This window comes from Myotis nattereri (genome assembly GCF_964212035.1).
Source record: "Myotis nattereri genome assembly, chromosome: 3".
Taxonomy (NCBI): Eukaryota; Metazoa; Chordata; class Mammalia; order Chiroptera; family Vespertilionidae; genus Myotis; species Myotis nattereri.
The window spans coordinates 31936515-31953869 of NC_138077.1; the positions used below are offsets into that span (position 1 = coordinate 31936515).

Genomic DNA, 17355 nt, shown 5'->3' on the forward strand with positions numbered 1-17355 from the left:
CTCACTCTAATAATAAATAAAATAAAATAAAATAAAACAAAATAAAATAAAAAAGTGTTAGATTCTATGGTGGTTACTAAAGGGGTAGGGGAGTCAGGGAAGGTAGAAGAGGGTAAAGGGGTCAAATATATGATACTAGAAGGAGACTTGAGTATACCTACTACCAGAACTCTTCTCTCCTACTTTGCAAAGAAGGAACACATTAAAAATAGTCTTTTTTCATGGGATAGAGAGTTCTGACTCACATTCCAGAGTTTATATCAACAAAATGTGAAGACAACCCAAGGCACACACTTTATCCATCCTTACAGGTCAGAGAGTTCTCAGAAAGTAATCCTGGATGGTACTGAAAAATTATAGGTCCATAAAGAATCATGTAAATAAGAATAGCCAATCTTTATCAAGTATGTCTATGTGCCAGGCATTGTATGAAGCGATTTACACATACCATCACATTTAATCTTTGCAACAATGCCAGGCAACACTAATTATTATAATAAACCCAGCTCTATTTTAAAGATTAGAAAACCGGGGGAAGTTCACATAACTCTCAAAGAGTAGAGCTAGCATCTGAACTTAATATTTGAGTCTGAAAACAAAATTCTGAGCACTTAACCTACTTTATATACCCACAGTAAAAGAAATTTCCTTTTTTAGAGAAGGTGGCCTTGAATGGTTGCATGTCTGACATACCACCCTAAAATATTTCCTTTAAAATTTTGACTTCACAGAGTGGCCCATGACCACTATTAATAAGTAAACAGTTGAAAAAAATTAGTCCTTTTTGACTATCACTTAACCTATTTCTTTTCATGCCTAGTTCCTCCAGCTTGGGCTGCCCTGCCCCCAGCTCCTTGGTTCTCATTGGTACCTTGTCCTTCTCCATCACAAACAACTGGAGGTGGACCTCCTTTTTGGCTGAGCCTCATAACTGCCTGCTCTGAACCTAACCTGATCACACATTTTCCTGAGTCTCTGACTGGCAGCAAAGGAGGATCTCTTCTCTCGAACCTTCACGAGGATTTCTCCTCCTCTCCAAGCAAGCCCTCTGCTGATCTTTCCTCCGCCTAATCTTGACTCCTACACTGCTCAGCACCCCACCCCCTGGGTCCCTGCTCATACCTTGCCACATTAGAAATTAACTTCAGAGGCAAAGACGAAGGAAAACCAAATAAAAAGAGGGCAACCCTGTCCTATGCTGCCCATCACCTTCCACTACTCCTTCTGGATTGTGAAGAACAAAAGAGACAGGTGGAGAGGATCGAGGCGAGGAAAAGCGTATCACCAAGTTCCTCCCATCCCCATCCCAGGCCTTCCTCTCTATTCTCCACTCCCTGCACATTCAGTGCTCACCTTGCTAGCTCTACACGGCCTCCTTACTGCGACTTCACTGCCAGCTTCCCCCTCTTCCTCCCCCCCCCACCCCCCGCTGCCAGGGAGAACTCACCTGTCTATCCCCTGCATCTCTCCCCTTCATTCCCTACCTCAACCTTCCTACCTCCCAACCCAAGTAGTCATAAAACCTGCCCCAGACCACATGCATGTTTACATTGGTCAGGATGCTAGTTAAGGAATTTTTGAGTCTCTATCCAAACAGTCCTAGGACCTCAAGTTGGGACTGATGTCCTTTCCAATGATGTAGTGAAAAAACAGTGTGGTATAACAGCCAGAGCCACGAGAGATAAGTTTTTGAATCTATAAATAAAGAAGTGCATTAAATGATCTTCCAGCTTCAAAAGAAAAAAGCCTGGCAATCTCTTTTATATCACTGAGACGATAAGAACATTTATTCTGACTTCCAAATAAGTAAATTAGAAATGAGCCTCAGTGCACAAATTCTTTAAATGTTGAAGACTGCCAGTACCGAAAAATGTCAACTAGATTTTTTAGGTTGTCTGTCTTCTGTAGATCTTTAGTCTTCAAAACATGAATATTCATTTGAATTAAGAAAACCACTTGTCATATTAAACCACTTCATAGTATCACTCAACATGACTCTTTGTTCAGTGCCTAGAAAAGGTGGTATTTCTCTCAGTTCTATTCTCTCATGAAAGATTCCATTCAGCAGTCTCACCCCATTGATGCCCACAGGCTGTGATCTCAGAGGCAGCCCCTCACACGAAAGAATAATGCAGGCCCATTAGAAATCCCCACAGTCACCTCCAAATACATCAAGAGCGCAGGACTCACTCCATCTTTTGTTTCCCTTGCTGAAATACAAATGTGCTTCTAACCTTTCTCGCCTCGCTTCTTCTTTGTTCTATCGATATGGTCCTTGAGTTGAATGCGGACCTGTCGTTCGTTAGGTTGGTCTCGTATAAATGGATGCTTCATCAGTTGCTCTGTCGCTGGTCGCTGGCTGTGATTCTTTACCAAGCAGCTCTCAATAAATGACTGAAATTTTTTTGACCTGCCAGACAAAAGAGATGAACCACAGATTAAAAGATAATCCAAAGAAAGGCAAACTTACAATTTTTGAAATGCTAGAATAAAAAATTAGAAAAAGGAAAATAGGTCCAATCAGCCAACGTAGAGATCAACCCATCACAAAGAAGGTCTAGCACTTTATTAGGTACAATGGGGTATAAAGGCATCATCACCATCAACACACAATTCATACCATCGACGGCAGTGATTATATGTGAAAGTATTTTTTTTTTTTTGCACAGTTCATACATAATATCTCACAGAAAATCAACAGGAATCAGAGAAAACAAGAGCCCATTGGGAATAATAACTGGAAGTTCTCTGGGAATGAGAGAACCACAGCTGGGTCTTAAAGAATCAGGAGGAAATCACTCTGGGGAGAGGACAGTTCAGGGAGGTATAAAATCCGTGAAAAACTCCAGTTGGGAGTGAGCACACGATCTGTCAGGGGACACTGAGGTGAGATATCTAAATGAGGCAAAAAACGCAAGGCGGAAAAAGTAAAACCAAGGTTGGATAGAGGAGTCCATTTTGTAAAAATGGGCAAGATTCTTCTATGGGAAAGTGAACTTGATCTGGCAAAATTTTCAACTGGTAATTTCAGAGTCACTTTTGAACTTTGCTTTCCAATTAATAAAAACAGGATGTATGCATAAGCTTGTTATCAACCCACGGACTTAGAAACTTCACTCTAAGGGACTAAGTTCATACCCAGAAGCAAATTACCTCCCTTTAGGAAGGCAATATTTCCTCAAAGATAAACCCCCTGCCACAGACACCCGGGGGCAGGGGAGCGCTGGTGAGAGGTACCACACCAATGATTAGGGCAGCGGGTCGAAATTAATGGACTTTAGCTATGATTCACGAGCGGAAGTTCCAAGAATTTCCAGCATGATAAATAATTAAGCTCATGACTCTATAGCATGCCTGTCCAAGGTATTCCATTGCTAATACGGCACCTCAGAGACCTTGGCAGAACCTGGTCACCCTACTCACCGTTTCCACCCTGCTCAGAGCTGAAGGGAACCCATTTTGTGCTCTCTGTCGCCCTCTTGTGAAGCACTGTGGCCTTACAGGAGCGCATTCCAGGAGCAAGCTTTTCCCAAGTTTCCAGACAGGCCCTCGGGGTGTGTGTGTGTGTGTGTGTGTGTGTGTGTGTGTGTTGTATTTACTTAAGGCCTTGACACCACACAGAATATAATGGTGAGCGTGTTCCTCAAGATTCAAATGTGAGAGGACCTTTGCATATGCACCACTTAAGTCCTGCCCAGGTCAAAGCAGTTTCTCACCTTTCCCCATGTTTTGAAAGTGCTGAATTATTGATATTTTTCCTCCCTAAATTTCTAAACTATGCCCAAGCTTTTAAAACATTTTATAAAAGTAAAGGTAACCTGCTATGCTTGGGGTCAACTCGGGATGAATCAGGACTGGACTGTAAATCATGACAACAGGATGGACACTCTATGCACCCTGTATGTCCTCCAGCCCATACCTGCTTCCCCCACACTGGAAATCCTGTGTTTGGATGTGCTTGAGTCATATTTGTCTCATGAGCACACTACCTGCTCTGACATGTTTGATAAACAAATGATGCACAGATGGTTATTGGACAAGACCTGCCCTAAGGGCTACCTTCAAATCTGTGTTCATGAGGGACAGAGAGGGGGGCTTGGAGAGTAGATATTGTTTTATCACGTTGTCTTTCTCGGGTCCATCAGGTAAATGTGTGGAGGCACAAATGTGATTATCACCTAAGGAAAGAACATGTAAAAAAACCACGCTGTAATGAATTAATGGACTCTCCTAAGGAACCAACTGAAGAGAATGAGGTTAACCTGCAGAAAGAAATAAACAAACTCCACACGGTGCTTCTCTAGGTAGAAAATCAATATTAGGAAGATGAAAACAAAACAGACAGAAAGCTATTAAATATTCACAAAGAATGCAAATGGCAGCTCTCCTTTTCCTGCTTTCAACTAGAAGGAAGTGTTCATTTCTCACAAAGTGATCAGCTATTAATTAGAGGATGATAAATACAAGAAATCACACCCCATTTAAAAATGAGATCCAGACTTAATAGACTGTCCATGCCATTCACCAGGACTGACACCTCAAAAACTCAGAGAAATCTCCAGGATGAGAATGTGTTGAAGATGTTTAATGGGACCAGCCTAGTTCAGGGTCATTTCTCCAGACTCTCCCCCACTGGGAAAGAACCTCAAGAGATATTCAAGAGAACAACTGGGTCCAAAGGGTGAGCCAAGATGCAGAACCACAAAGCTGGCAATGTGTTCCGCATCTTCTTCAAATGTACTGTGTTTGAAGAGAAAATAATGCTCACTTACAAGTCTTCAAAGACAGCTTCATCGTCTCTTATTTCAGTTAGTGTGACCAAAGAATCAATATACTTAATTACACATTTAATTAAAACTAAAAACACCACCTATGTTGAACACTACCTGGCTATTTGCTGAGCGGTTTTAAGAGTTTAAAGTACACTTATATAATTTTATTGTTAGAATCTCTGCTGCCAGTAATTTAGTTCTGTCTTTTTTTAATGCCTAAGATTAGTAATACTAATTTCCCAAGGGTTGGCATGGAGAGATAAATGTTAATGATTGGTGCTTATAGTCTGAGACACGAGTTCTTATAATACTAGTGTCACTGAACACTTTATCCTACCAGATTTTTCCTGTTTATATATTAAATCGTGTTAAAGGAATTAAAAATGCCCGAAAGATTATTACATTAATCATTACAACCAGCCAGGCTAAAAGTTTTTGGTAATCATAGGACTGACTCCCTACATGCAATTTGACCTTTAAAATTTGTATTTCCCAGAACTATCCTTTTTTTTCCTCCATCACTTCCTATGTGACTTTGGGCAAATTATACAACATCTCTGTGCCTCAGTTTCCCTAGCTGCAAATAGGGAGATTAAGTACTTATCTTAAAAGACTGTTGTGATAACTAAATGAGTTAATTATGAGTTAACTCGTACAAAATACTTACAACAGTGCCTATCACATGTAAGTGCATGTATCAACATACATAAATGCTGTAGATATGTTTGCTAATATTTCTGAAATATGGTGTGTAGCTGCTCAAAGAAAACCGACTTGTTGGCTGTGGGAAGCTGGAAACGGCTGTCCAGGGGCAGGGCAGGGAGAGAAGAAGGAACAGGGTGAGTGGAACCCACTGTATACAGCAGGCTGGGTGTGAAGGACAAGCAGAAACCTGGCAGAAGGCTCCGTAGTGCCACTGCCGCTTCCAGGGGACAGAACTCAGTTGCCTCCTCCCCCAGGAGTCTGTTCCAGGGAGAAAGAAGGAAGCAGGGCCTGAGCACAGGGGATCACATGCTGTGCTGGTGCCCAATGGAAGGCTGTTGCTGGGGAGAGGATGGTCTCACATCACAGTGACCCTCAGAGAGAGAAGCAGGAGGGGAGGATGCTCTGCCTCCTCGTTACCAATAGCAACTCTCCCTCTCTCTTCCTGCAGCCTTGGCAACTCCAGGGCTGCCGGCCCTTCTGGCAGTCTCCTTCCCTTCCTTGGTGCAGTGTGCCTGTCTCTGCTCCGCCCGGGTGGCTGTGCCATTCCTGGGTGACTGATATTGATCAAGACTGTTCTCTGAATAGTGGAGGGTGGAACTGTGGGTGGGTGAGAAACAGGAGGGGCTCCGGGCAAGGGCCTGATCATGGAGTGGCATGAGAGGGGGCAGAGAGTCTCTCCCTCATGCTCTAACTGCCCAGAAAAGGATAGGTGCTCACAGGTGGTCCAGGAATTGACCCCTGTACAAGGGGAATCAGGAATACACCACCAGGGAGGATACCACAGCCACAGGGGTAAAGGAGGGAGTGATGCATTTTTGTTACAGACTGATAAAGCACAAAGACCCTCACATAAGCACATGTCAGAAGTCCAACCACCCTGTGAAACTCTGTTTCCCAAACTTCACTACTAATAATTTGCACCATTATAACCCCATACTAGAATCCACTTAGTATTTTACTTTAAGTCAGTTTTTTATGTGAATAAGTTTATTAAATGGCAAGGTTATATCACTACCCCAAATAAGAAGCTGGTATCACCTGTCATAAGAGAAAGCAATAGAAAAACCCCAAATTATAAATGTTCATGTACAGACCTATGAAATCATCTCACATACCACCAGGTGTGTGTATGCACTTAGAGAATTATTGTCTTAAAATGTAGAAGAAAAGTCAGCCAATCTAACAGGCTGACTCTCTGAACTATCACCCACTCTAAGCTGTGCTGCCAGAAGAGATATTACTTGGGTTTGACTACCCATTTTACAAATATTTTTTTAATTTTAATTTTTAAATATATTTTTTATTGATTTCAGAGAGGAAGAGAGAGGGAGACAGAAATATCCATGATGAGAGAGAATCACTGATGGGCTGCCTCCTGCATGCCCCAAACTGGGAATCAAACCCACAACCTGGATATGTACCCTGACCTGGAATCGAACTGTGATCTCCAGGTTCATAGGTCGATGCTCAACTGCTGAGCCACGCTGGCTGGGCTTGACTACCCATTTTACCTAAGAGCTCTTTACCTGAAAGGTGTGGGGATAAAGACCTGCTATGCAAATCAATGGTATCCCCTTTCCCACAAGGACGCATTCTGAGGCCACCAGCAGATGCCTGAAACTACGGTTAGTACAGAACACTATATATACTATGTTCTTACTTACACATACATACATACACACATACCTATGATAAAGTTTAACTTATAAATTAGGTACAGTAAGAGATCAACAATAACTATAAATGAAATAGAACAATTATAATAATAACGGCAATGAAAGATATGTGACTGTGTGTCTCTCTCTTTTTAAATATTTGATTGTAATGCAGTCACTTTTCTTCTTGTGATGATGTGAGATGACACGATGCCTACGTGATGAGATGAAGTGGGGTGAAAGACTGGGCCTTGTGCTGCAGCGCCAGGCTACGGAGGATCACCTGCTCTGGGTGATCATGGATCACGGAGTCATGATGATGTCCATGGCTGGGGAAATAAAATACTTTTGGACAGCATTTGACTGTGGGTAACTGAAATCTCAGAAAGTAAATCCATGGATAAGGAGGAGGGGGGAGCTACTACTCAATATGTGTTTTAAGAGGAATGATCCATATGTAAATTCACTCACGAAGTCTTAGTGTGTATAGTCTAATCCTGTCAGCAGGACATGAGTATGGGAGTTAATCCCCCCCAAAAAATTATCACAGAAAAGCCCTGCCCCTGGGTCTGTTAAACACTGAAGACCAAACTCACCACTTCTTGGATTTCAGCCGCGGTGCAGGGTTCCGGGGGATGAGGAAGAGGGCTCGCATCGGGTGCATGTCGCAGAGAGCTGCAAGAGACCAAACAAGGGCCAGCTCCAGTCAGGAGGCCAAACTCACGCCAAGCTCATCCTGGCTGTGCAGCCAATGCCGCCACCTGGCTCCCGAGGGCACGCATGACCAGTGAGCAGAGGCAAGAGATCACAAAGCCTCCATCTGGTGAGCACTTAGAGCTGATGGCTAACCACAAGCCTCATAAAACACAACACGTTTCAGCTAGAGAGTAACATTTCTACTTTGACTTTATATTTAAGAAAACGAAGTTAAAGGGTCCACAACCTTCCCTTTATTATAAATAACCATCTAAGATTCAAAGTAAACAACATCAAGGGAAATGAAGTTATTTAATGAGTAAAACCTTAAGTGTCAAAACAAAGGATTTTTTATAATCCATGGTCTTTTTCTTACACACTGAAGGCTCATCCAAATACAATGTTATCTACATAGATTTTTGGAGTATAAAACACTAGACCAGACACCTTTCCCTCTGTATTTCCAAATATCCTAAATGGCTTTTCAGGGTTTATGATGGTTTTTTGTTTCATTTCATTTCCTGGCCCCAGGAAGCCCACAGGATTAAGGCAAATGAAGTCTGGCAGGAAAATTATAAAAATATCTGAACTTGTAAACATGACATTATTGTTTATAGTGAAAGCACTCAAACGTTCTTATTTTAAGTACAATATTTCACTAGTTTACTTTTCAAACATCTGGGAGTATCTTTTCCTTTGTGCTTAGACTAAGAATATATTCTCCCCCAAAGCTAAAGAATTCTGTGGGTTGAAGCTTATTTTTAGCCCTTTCAACTACTTATCAAGAGTGACAATATGGTTTTGAGACTGTAATATATTATTTTTATGATTCATAAATGCCTTTTAGCATTGTGGATGAGGGGACGTTGTCCACAAAGACTCCAAATCAATCAAGCTACAGATAAATTCTATCAACTCTAGGGTGATGACTTGAAGGTACAAAGAACCACATGCACATAACAACCTGTCATGCAACTAGGGGCCTTTGAGAAGCAGCCACCAAGGTGTTATTAAATGTGAGAGGGGGCAATTTCTGCCTCAGAGGAAACAGGGAGGGAGCTGGGGAAGGCTGAGGGAGTCATCAGATTGCTGTGCACATCTGATTGGCTGAAGGTGAGAGGGAGAAAAGTAGGCAGAAGTGTGCTACAATCTAAGGAAACTAAGGAATAAAACTGAGGAGTGAAAGTTACCTACAAAGGAATGCTGTGCCTTCCTGAAAAGGGTCTGTCTTAGATCCCCGCCATGCTCATCACTGATGGGGAGTGGCCCTTGGGAGGCACAGCCTCAGTGCATGGCAGTGGCGAGGCCCTTGGTCAGTTGTGCCTCCTGCATGGGAATCTGTGAGGCATTGCTCATGGCCTGGCAGAGGCTCTCTGCAGTGCATATTCCAGATCTCAAGGAATATTCCAGATCCTGGCCACTCTGCCTGAAATAAGTAGGGAAAGCTAAAAATCTAAACATCAGTATTTTAATAGAAGTGAAAGCAGTCGGGTATCAGTGTTTGTGGAACGCATGTACTGGAAATCAGCGTTGATGTTTGTGAGAGTTTACAGTCTATGTGGGTTGGTCCCAGTTTTATGGTAAGTGGAGAATAGTTCAAGAATCAACTACACACTGAATCTGTAAAACAAGTAAGTTTCCCCAAAGTTTGCCTCCCCTTTCTTTTTTCCTTTTCCCTCATAAATTCAAGATCCTCACACCACTCGGAAATGAATGGATTTATGGTTGATTTAAGATGACTGCTTTCTAAATACGCAGCGAGAATCCATGCTGGGCTCAGTGTAGCAGAAGTAAAGCTACCTTGGCTCCTGGCACAGAAGCTTCAGTACCTGCAGAGCGGACAGCAACCGATTTCACCCAGAGGAAGATACTTACGGGGAGCACCTTCTGCCATTTCGATAGCGGTGATTCCCAGGGACCACAAGTCACTCTGGAAAAGAAGGAAGCACAGACACAAGCATGAATGCAGTTGCCAAAGGAGAACTTGGTTACACCTGGTAATTGCTTCAGAACTGCCCGTGGGGAAACCACTCAGTCATCTCTTTACAAACCTATTACAGCTGTGAAGCTTCAAAGTAGTCAGAGCCTCATTCAACTTTCATTGACAATGCCTTTCACGGTTTTGAAAATTAATTTGTCATTACTTGGGTGGTGGATCCACACTACAATACACAGATGATGTATGAGAGAACTGTACACCTGAAACCTATAGAACTTTATTAACCAATGTCACCCCAATAAATTCAATAAAAATGAATTTACCACTCAAATGTCTCTCTGGCTTAAACCACATGAAATCGCTGCGATTCGACTGTTTTCTACACTGTCCTATAATTAACTGCACATGTTTGAAGTGTATCATTTGCAAGGTTTGACACATGTATACTCCTGTGGAACCATCACTATAATCAAGAGGAGCAAGAATCAGGTGGTTTTGTACTGTGAACTGAGGTGCAAATAGGAAGGTGGATATTCGGAGGGTTTCCATTCTAAGCTATTACAAATAAAGCTGCTACATTCATCACAAGTCTTTGTATGGACATATGCTTTTATTTATTTATTTTTTTTTAAGAAAACACCCACGTGTGGAATGATATACATCCTTACTGCTCAGCCCAAAGTCTGGCACACAGTGGCCTCCAGAATATTTATTTCCTCCTCCTCTACTATTAGGTGAGACGGCCTTTGCCTGTTCAATTTAACCTTCTCTAATTTCCCTCTATTTGGTTGCAGCAGACACTGTTTGTTGGCTAACCCAACAGACATGTTCAACCCCCATTTCCTTTGCGGCCTTCATTTATGAGGGTAGGAAAGCTAAGTGTGTTTGTCCAGACTTCCCTCCTGCTAAGGATGACAATTAAGAATGTGGCACTAACTGGTTTGGCTCAGTGGATAGAGTGTTGGCCTGGGGACTGAAGGGTTCCCGGTTCGATTCCTGTCAAGGGCACATGCCTGGGTCATGGGCTCAATCCCCAGTAGGGGGTATGCAAGAGGCAGCCAATCAATGATTGTCTCTCATCATTGATGTTTCTATCTTTCTCTCCCTTCCTCTCTGATATCAATAAAAATATATTTTAAAAAAAGAATGTGACACAGTTGTGGCCAAAGAGACACAGGCAAACATCTTCTGGGAGTTTCTGAGAAAGCTTTTGCTTTTCCTGAAATAAGTGACAAATACAGCTGATGTCTTGACAATTCTTCCCCATGTCTTTGTGCCTTGAAGAAAAGCATGCTCTTCGAGCTACAGCATCCGTCCTACAAACATGTGGCAATAAGTCAACAAACTAATGATGACAGGACATAAAGGTAGCAGCCTGGGTTTTAAAGATAGCAATGAGGCCCCACACCAACTCTGAGCTGCCTGCCTTTAAACTTCTGAACTGTAAGTAATTATACCCCAAAGCATTCCTTACTGATAGCATGCACACAGCAATGATTTGAAGAAGCACATTTTGACAGTAGGGAAATGGAGAGAGGGCCCATTTGTTAGGTGAGCCTGAATTTATCCGGCAGAAAGCAGGAAGGGTCTGTGAAAAGAGATGCTGCTTTTATTCAGTTCACAACATCTCAGATCCCCCCTAAGGTGGCTTTGCCCAAGCTCCCAAACAACTCCTTCAAACCAAAGGTCACACCATCCTGACTCCTGAGTATCCTGTCACGTGATCAGGCCAGAAACGGCTTCTTCTTTAAGCCCTTATTTGACGGCATCATTAGGACCATTTTTTTTTTTGCTGGGGTTCTCTTGTTTTACAAAAAGAACATTTATATTCCTGGCCATATATATGTATCCAGAGCTGCTTGTAAGCTATGCTTAACTGCCCATGCTAGAGAGCAATAAGTGTCCTTCACAGGGCTTGTTCAAGCCTTTGGGTGCATTAGCAAGTCCCCGAGACACTTCAGAACTTAAATACGGGAGAAAATGTTCCAATTACAACTGGCAAGACAGATCACTGGAGAGGAGAAAGGGAAGAGGGAGGAACAAGATGAGGAGAGTCTGGGAGAGATAAGTTTCCTTCATGGCCATGGTGTGACTCATTTTGGCAGGAGCTCGGTAATTCATTATTTCAGAGGTGCGGTGCCGCCTGCCCTGTGGCATGATTAATAGCCCAGTCTTGTGCGCATTACAAACAGAACAGAGACAAATTCTAGTGCCTCTGAGGAGGCGGAGGCAAGCACACCACTTCCGGCGGGTGGAGGGGGGGGCATCTGGCATGCAGGCAACTGGAGCACAAGATAGCAGCAGGCCTTGGGGGTGAGGCTGCCCAACATGTGAAGAAAAGAATACGTTCAGATGGCCAAACCAAGCGCACAAAAAAAGAGGCAGTGTGGCACAGGGAAAGAGCCCAGCGTGCCCTGAGAGGCAGAGAGAGCCCGTGCTGGACAGCCAGGCTTGGTGACTTGGGCAAGCCACTTAATTCCTCTGTGCCCATTTCCACACCAGTAATGTGAAAAGAACACCGACCACAATGCTGTGGACATAGTCAGTATTTAAAGAATACTGGTGCAGACAGACCCTGAGGACCAGTTATCACTGACTGGCAAATCAACCAGCACATCTGAGTCGGGTAAAGTGGCAACAATGCTGGCTGGGCACACTATACATCTCTCACTTTACTGACTTAAAAGAAAAGCAAGGCCGAGCCGCCCAGTGTGGCTCAGTGGTTGAACATTGATCTATGAACCAGGAGGTCGCGGTCCAATTCCCTGTCAGAACACATGCCTGGGTTGCGGGCTTGATCCCCAGTGTGGGACATTCAAGAGGCAGCCAATCAACGATTCTCTCTCATCATTGATGTTTCTATCTCTCTTTCCCTCTCCCTTCCTCTCTCTGAAATCAATAAAAATATATTAAAAAAAATAAAAGCAAGGCTAGTTTGTGTGCATGGGGTGGGGGGTTTGTACAGGACAGAAAGATATAAAATAAACATTTTAAGTTCTCCACCCACACGTCATAGAGCAATGGACTGAGGAAGAGTAAGACTCCATTATGTGTACTATACTGTGTGTTGCTCTTTGCACTGAACACGCTATCTTGAGCTCTGCCCAACTTCAATATGGACACTGCCTTGTTGCTTAAATGGCTCCATCGTATTCCGCTGGACAGATGCACTAGTCTATTCAACCAGGTCCCTACTAATGGGCTTTTGGCTGCCAAGAAGTTTCTTTAGTGAGTGGTTGTGTTAAAGCAGTAAGTATAGGGCTATAAATTACTTGACAAACCCCATCCAACCAAATGAAAATCAAAATGAAAAAGTAACAATTTAAACAGCCGAGGAATTTTGCAGTTTTATTAATTTCAAATCTCTTGAATGCTTATTATGAAATGAGAAAGCTTTCATTATTGCCCCACACACTTATCAGGGAAATGAAACCTTTCCTTTTGCTTGAAGTGTTTTGACAGAATTTCTGAAAACAAGAAAGGAGGGCCTCTGGGGGAAAGTGAGCACACCAGGCAATGAGATTCTGGCGCTTCTCCTCGGAGAGGGGCTATTTTCAGGCAGCACTTACTGTGCCCGGGAGAGATCAGACAAAACCAGGCTGCGATAAAAAGCATGAGCTCTTCAGACTACTTTTCTACTCAGGCCCGTATTTTAATGAATTATTGTAGTTTTTAGAAAAAATTAAAGCAGCCTTTAAAGATATCTTAGACAACTTAAAGAATCCTACATAATAAAAGCCTAATATGCAAATTGACCGAACAGCAGAATGACTGGTGGAACAACCGGTCGCTATGATGTGCACTGACTACCAGGGAGCAGACGCTCAACTCAGGAACTGCCCCCAGCCTGCAGGCCCCAGGCCAGCCAAGGCTGGTGCCAGCGGGGGGCCACCTTGATTGCCCGCGGGTCACCCCACAGATCGGCCCTGATCGCTGGCCAGGCCTAGGGACCCTAGTACATAATTTCATGCACCGGGCCTCTAGTACATAATAATAAACCATAAAACAAGTCAAATAATAAAACCAAACTACGCTCTTCTCTTTTGCATTCTACCTTTATTTTTGTAAATTTGTCTTTATTGTTGAAAGTAGTACCGATTTCCCACTTTTTCCCTCCATTGATGCCCTCCACCTGGCACCCACCCTTCCTAGGCCTTCATCACCCCATTGTCTGTGTCCATGAGTTATGTAAGTTCTTTAGTTACCTCTTTCCCACCCACCCATCCACCCCCACCTTCCCTCTGAGGTTTGACAGTCTGTTCCACGCTTCTGTGTCTCTGGATCTATTTTGTTTTGTTCTTTAGATTCCACATATGAATGAGATCATCTGATACTTATCTTTCTCTGAATGGCTTATTTTACTGAGCATAATACTCTCCAGGTCCCTCCACGATGTCTCAAAAGATACGAAATACTTCTTTTTTACTGCTGCATAGTATTCCATGGTGTAAATGTACCACAGCTTTTTAATCCACTCATCTACTTATGTTCTGCCTGTATTTTAAAGGAAGGGTTTTGTGGTAGGGAATCTAACAAAGCCCAGTGGCCTTCAAGTCCTCTTTTATTCTAAACATGTCTCCTAGGCTGAAAGTATCTGTAGTACCTGAGTACCCAATAACATCGATTTCAGAGTCTGAGATACACAGCTTGGTTAAGTGGGCTACCAAGCACACAGTACCAAACCCTTGAACTTTGATGAGCTTACAAGTGAACTTTCTAGTCAAAAACTCTACATATCAATACAAGTTGACTAATTCCTTACACACAGTGGATATTCATTGGATGAATGAATAAATGGTTTTAAAGGTCAAAGTATTGTGCAGTTGTCTCCTGGTGATAAACCCTATTCCTAAGAATAGTGAACAGAAGAAAGAATAAGACCTGTGCCAAAAAAGAAGTAGAAAAATTATTTAAAGAAAGCTTTCTTCTCTGGTCCATGATAAAACTGTGAAGTAGTTGAAATGAATCTTCCAAGAGCCCCCAAACCTTCCTTTCTGCCCATCTTCCTTATTGTCACCCTTTTGTCAAGTCCCTTCTTTTACCCGTGACAAGTGACCATTGACGCTTACAGTCTTGCCATGACTTCTTCCTCCTCTGTACAGCCTACACTCATGACACTCCTGACAGACTAACTTACACTAAGGTCTAAATGACTGATACGGTTGAATCTTGTCTCTCATCAGGATTCTTTATTTTTTGATAAAAGACACAGAAATGGCCCTGGCTGGTTTGGCTCAGTGGATAAAGCGCCGGCCTGCGGAATGAAGGGCCCTGGGTTCGATTCCGGTCAGGGGCATGTACCTTGGTTGTGGGTACATCCCCAGTAGGGGGTGTGCAGGAGGCAGCTGATCGATGTTTCTCTCTCATCGATGTTTCTAACTCTATATCCCTCTCCCTTCCTCTCTGTAAAAATCAATAAAATATATATTTTTTAAAAAAGGCACAGAAATGAACCTTCACTTCTTTAATGTCTCAGGATACTTGTACAGTCACATGAACCTTCCAGTTCCTCTGAAGTCACCCTGTGCAGCATGACGTGCCCTGTGGCTACTCATACACTGGGCTTTGTCTACACTGAGAGTTATTGCATGGGCTCCAAATTTTTCACTGTTCCCAAATTACATTCCTTAGCCATCATCTGAGGAAAGAGGACCGAGATACCAGTTTAATTCCAAGCGTTGGCTTGGCCGGAAGAAAGTCCTCTTCTACTTATTCTACTGAAAACAACTAAATCACAGGGACCTATTTTACATCACGGAACAAAAGTTCACATGCATGACAGCCAGTATAACACAGCCAGCTAAATGGCTAAGCTAAGGGTAGAAGTTTGAGACACTCTAAACCTCCATGGTATATTATAAAGCAGTCTAAAATATCTGTAGCCCAAATGTAGACTAATCAGTACTTGTTTAGTATGACTAAAGTTTAAAGATTTGCTTATAGCCAGTTATGATACATATATCTGGTCTGGGACATATATTTTGTAGTGGCTCTTCTCAAGGGATCTGCAAATTAATTTCTTTAAATGTGCTTATCATCAGCAGTTTAAATAAGTGACATTTATTTTGGCAGGAGATTAATTTTTATCTTGGCTGCTGCTTCCAGACAGATTATTGTCAGGTTATGACAGTGAACTAACCTTGGAAGAAAGAGGAATTTACAGGGGATTATTTTGTTTTCAGACCTTTGAGCTGCATTTCTCCAAAGAGGCCAATAATTTTGTCAATGCTCAGGGACACTGGGTCCCGAAAACACTGCCATGTTTGCATCTTTCTGACCTGCTTTCAATAATAACCCCACATATGGAGAGCTAAAAATGTTCTTTAAAAAGGGAATTTTTCACATATACTCTTCAGAGACTGTTTTGTTGGTGAACTGGAGATTTATGTAGAACATCTTCCAGGAGCAGGATAATACAGGGTGGGGTACAAGTAGGCTCACAGCTGTGAGTACGCAAAACACAGAGTTTATTCTAGTATTATTATTTCTGAACTATTGTATTATTTTCCATATAAACGACTGTAAAACTCCTTTTGCCCCACCCTGGATATTGGGAAGAACTCTGAACAGAGCGTTGGGGATCTGGGTTCAAGTCCCAACTCTAAGAAGATCACTAACAGAGTGTGCACTTGCGAATGCCTCAGCCTCAGTTTCCTCATCTGGAAGATGAGGGTATTTCAAGATGATCACTACAGTCCTTTGGTAAAAAGTCCATGCACCATGAAACCAGCCTAGGTTTTGCCCATGGTTGTCCTGGGATCTGCACAAAGGTGACAGATCATATTTAGCATTTAGAGCCAAACTTTCATCTCATGAGTATCCCTTATTCCCTGTAAAACCAAAGCATACATTATACGTATAGGGAACTCAGTTATATATGTAGTGACTAGATAAGCTACTCTCAGAATATTTGCTCACCGCTAATTAAGTTATTGCTGAGAGACTATTATTCACCAGGCCCTGCATATGGCATGTTTAGAAAGATTATCTCACATAAACATCATAGCAACTCTATGTAGATATCATCACCCTCGTTTTATGGATCAGGAAACAAGCTCAAAGAGCACGATCTACTAGCCTTAGGTCGCATCACTGGGAAGTGGCTGAAATGAGATGGAAACTACGCAGTCTTAGTTCATAATTACTTTCTTTGAATTCCTTAAATATTACCCTTTATGGTGGCAACCAAGATCTACCGTGCAGCCTAAAAACCCACAGTGCCCACATCCCATCTGACCCCAATTTTTATGTCTTGACTTTCAAGCACAATTCATGACAACAGTGTTACCTGACATTGCAACTATTAATGGAATAAGAACCCAAAATTATTTTTGATTACTGGCTAGCAGAATAGAAAGGAGGAGCATTTCTTTGGAGAAAGGGACAACTTTCACCTCTCTATTTAAACACCGCTTGGAATTTATTAACAAATTACCAGTTTATGATATAAAATTACAAGCCACAAATCAAATTTCTATGAAACACCACCACAGGCTACAGAAACGCCATAAAGTAGCTACCAACATCTCATTTGGCTTTCTCTCTTACTGAAAAGAAACTCTAATAATTAAACCTGAGGCAATGTGAA

At 42.4% G+C, this 17355-nt stretch overlaps 1 protein-coding gene across 9 annotated transcripts in view; it reads right to left on the minus strand.

Moving 5' to 3' along the window:
• TNIK (TRAF2 and NCK interacting kinase) overlaps window positions 1–17355 on the minus strand; it is a 344036-nt gene that overhangs the window by 93757 nt on the left and 232924 nt on the right. For all 9 annotated transcript variants that reach the window (XM_081085916.1, XM_081085915.1, XM_081085912.1 and 6 more), the window contains exons 8-10: window positions 9704–9758; window positions 7729–7807; window positions 2235–2410 (exon numbers count right to left, since the gene is read on the minus strand). In XM_081085916.1, coding sequence (XP_080942042.1) covers window positions 2235–2410; window positions 7729–7807; window positions 9704–9758 — 310 coding nt within the window. The remainder of the gene's footprint in view (window positions 1–2234; window positions 2411–7728; window positions 7808–9703; window positions 9759–17355) is intronic.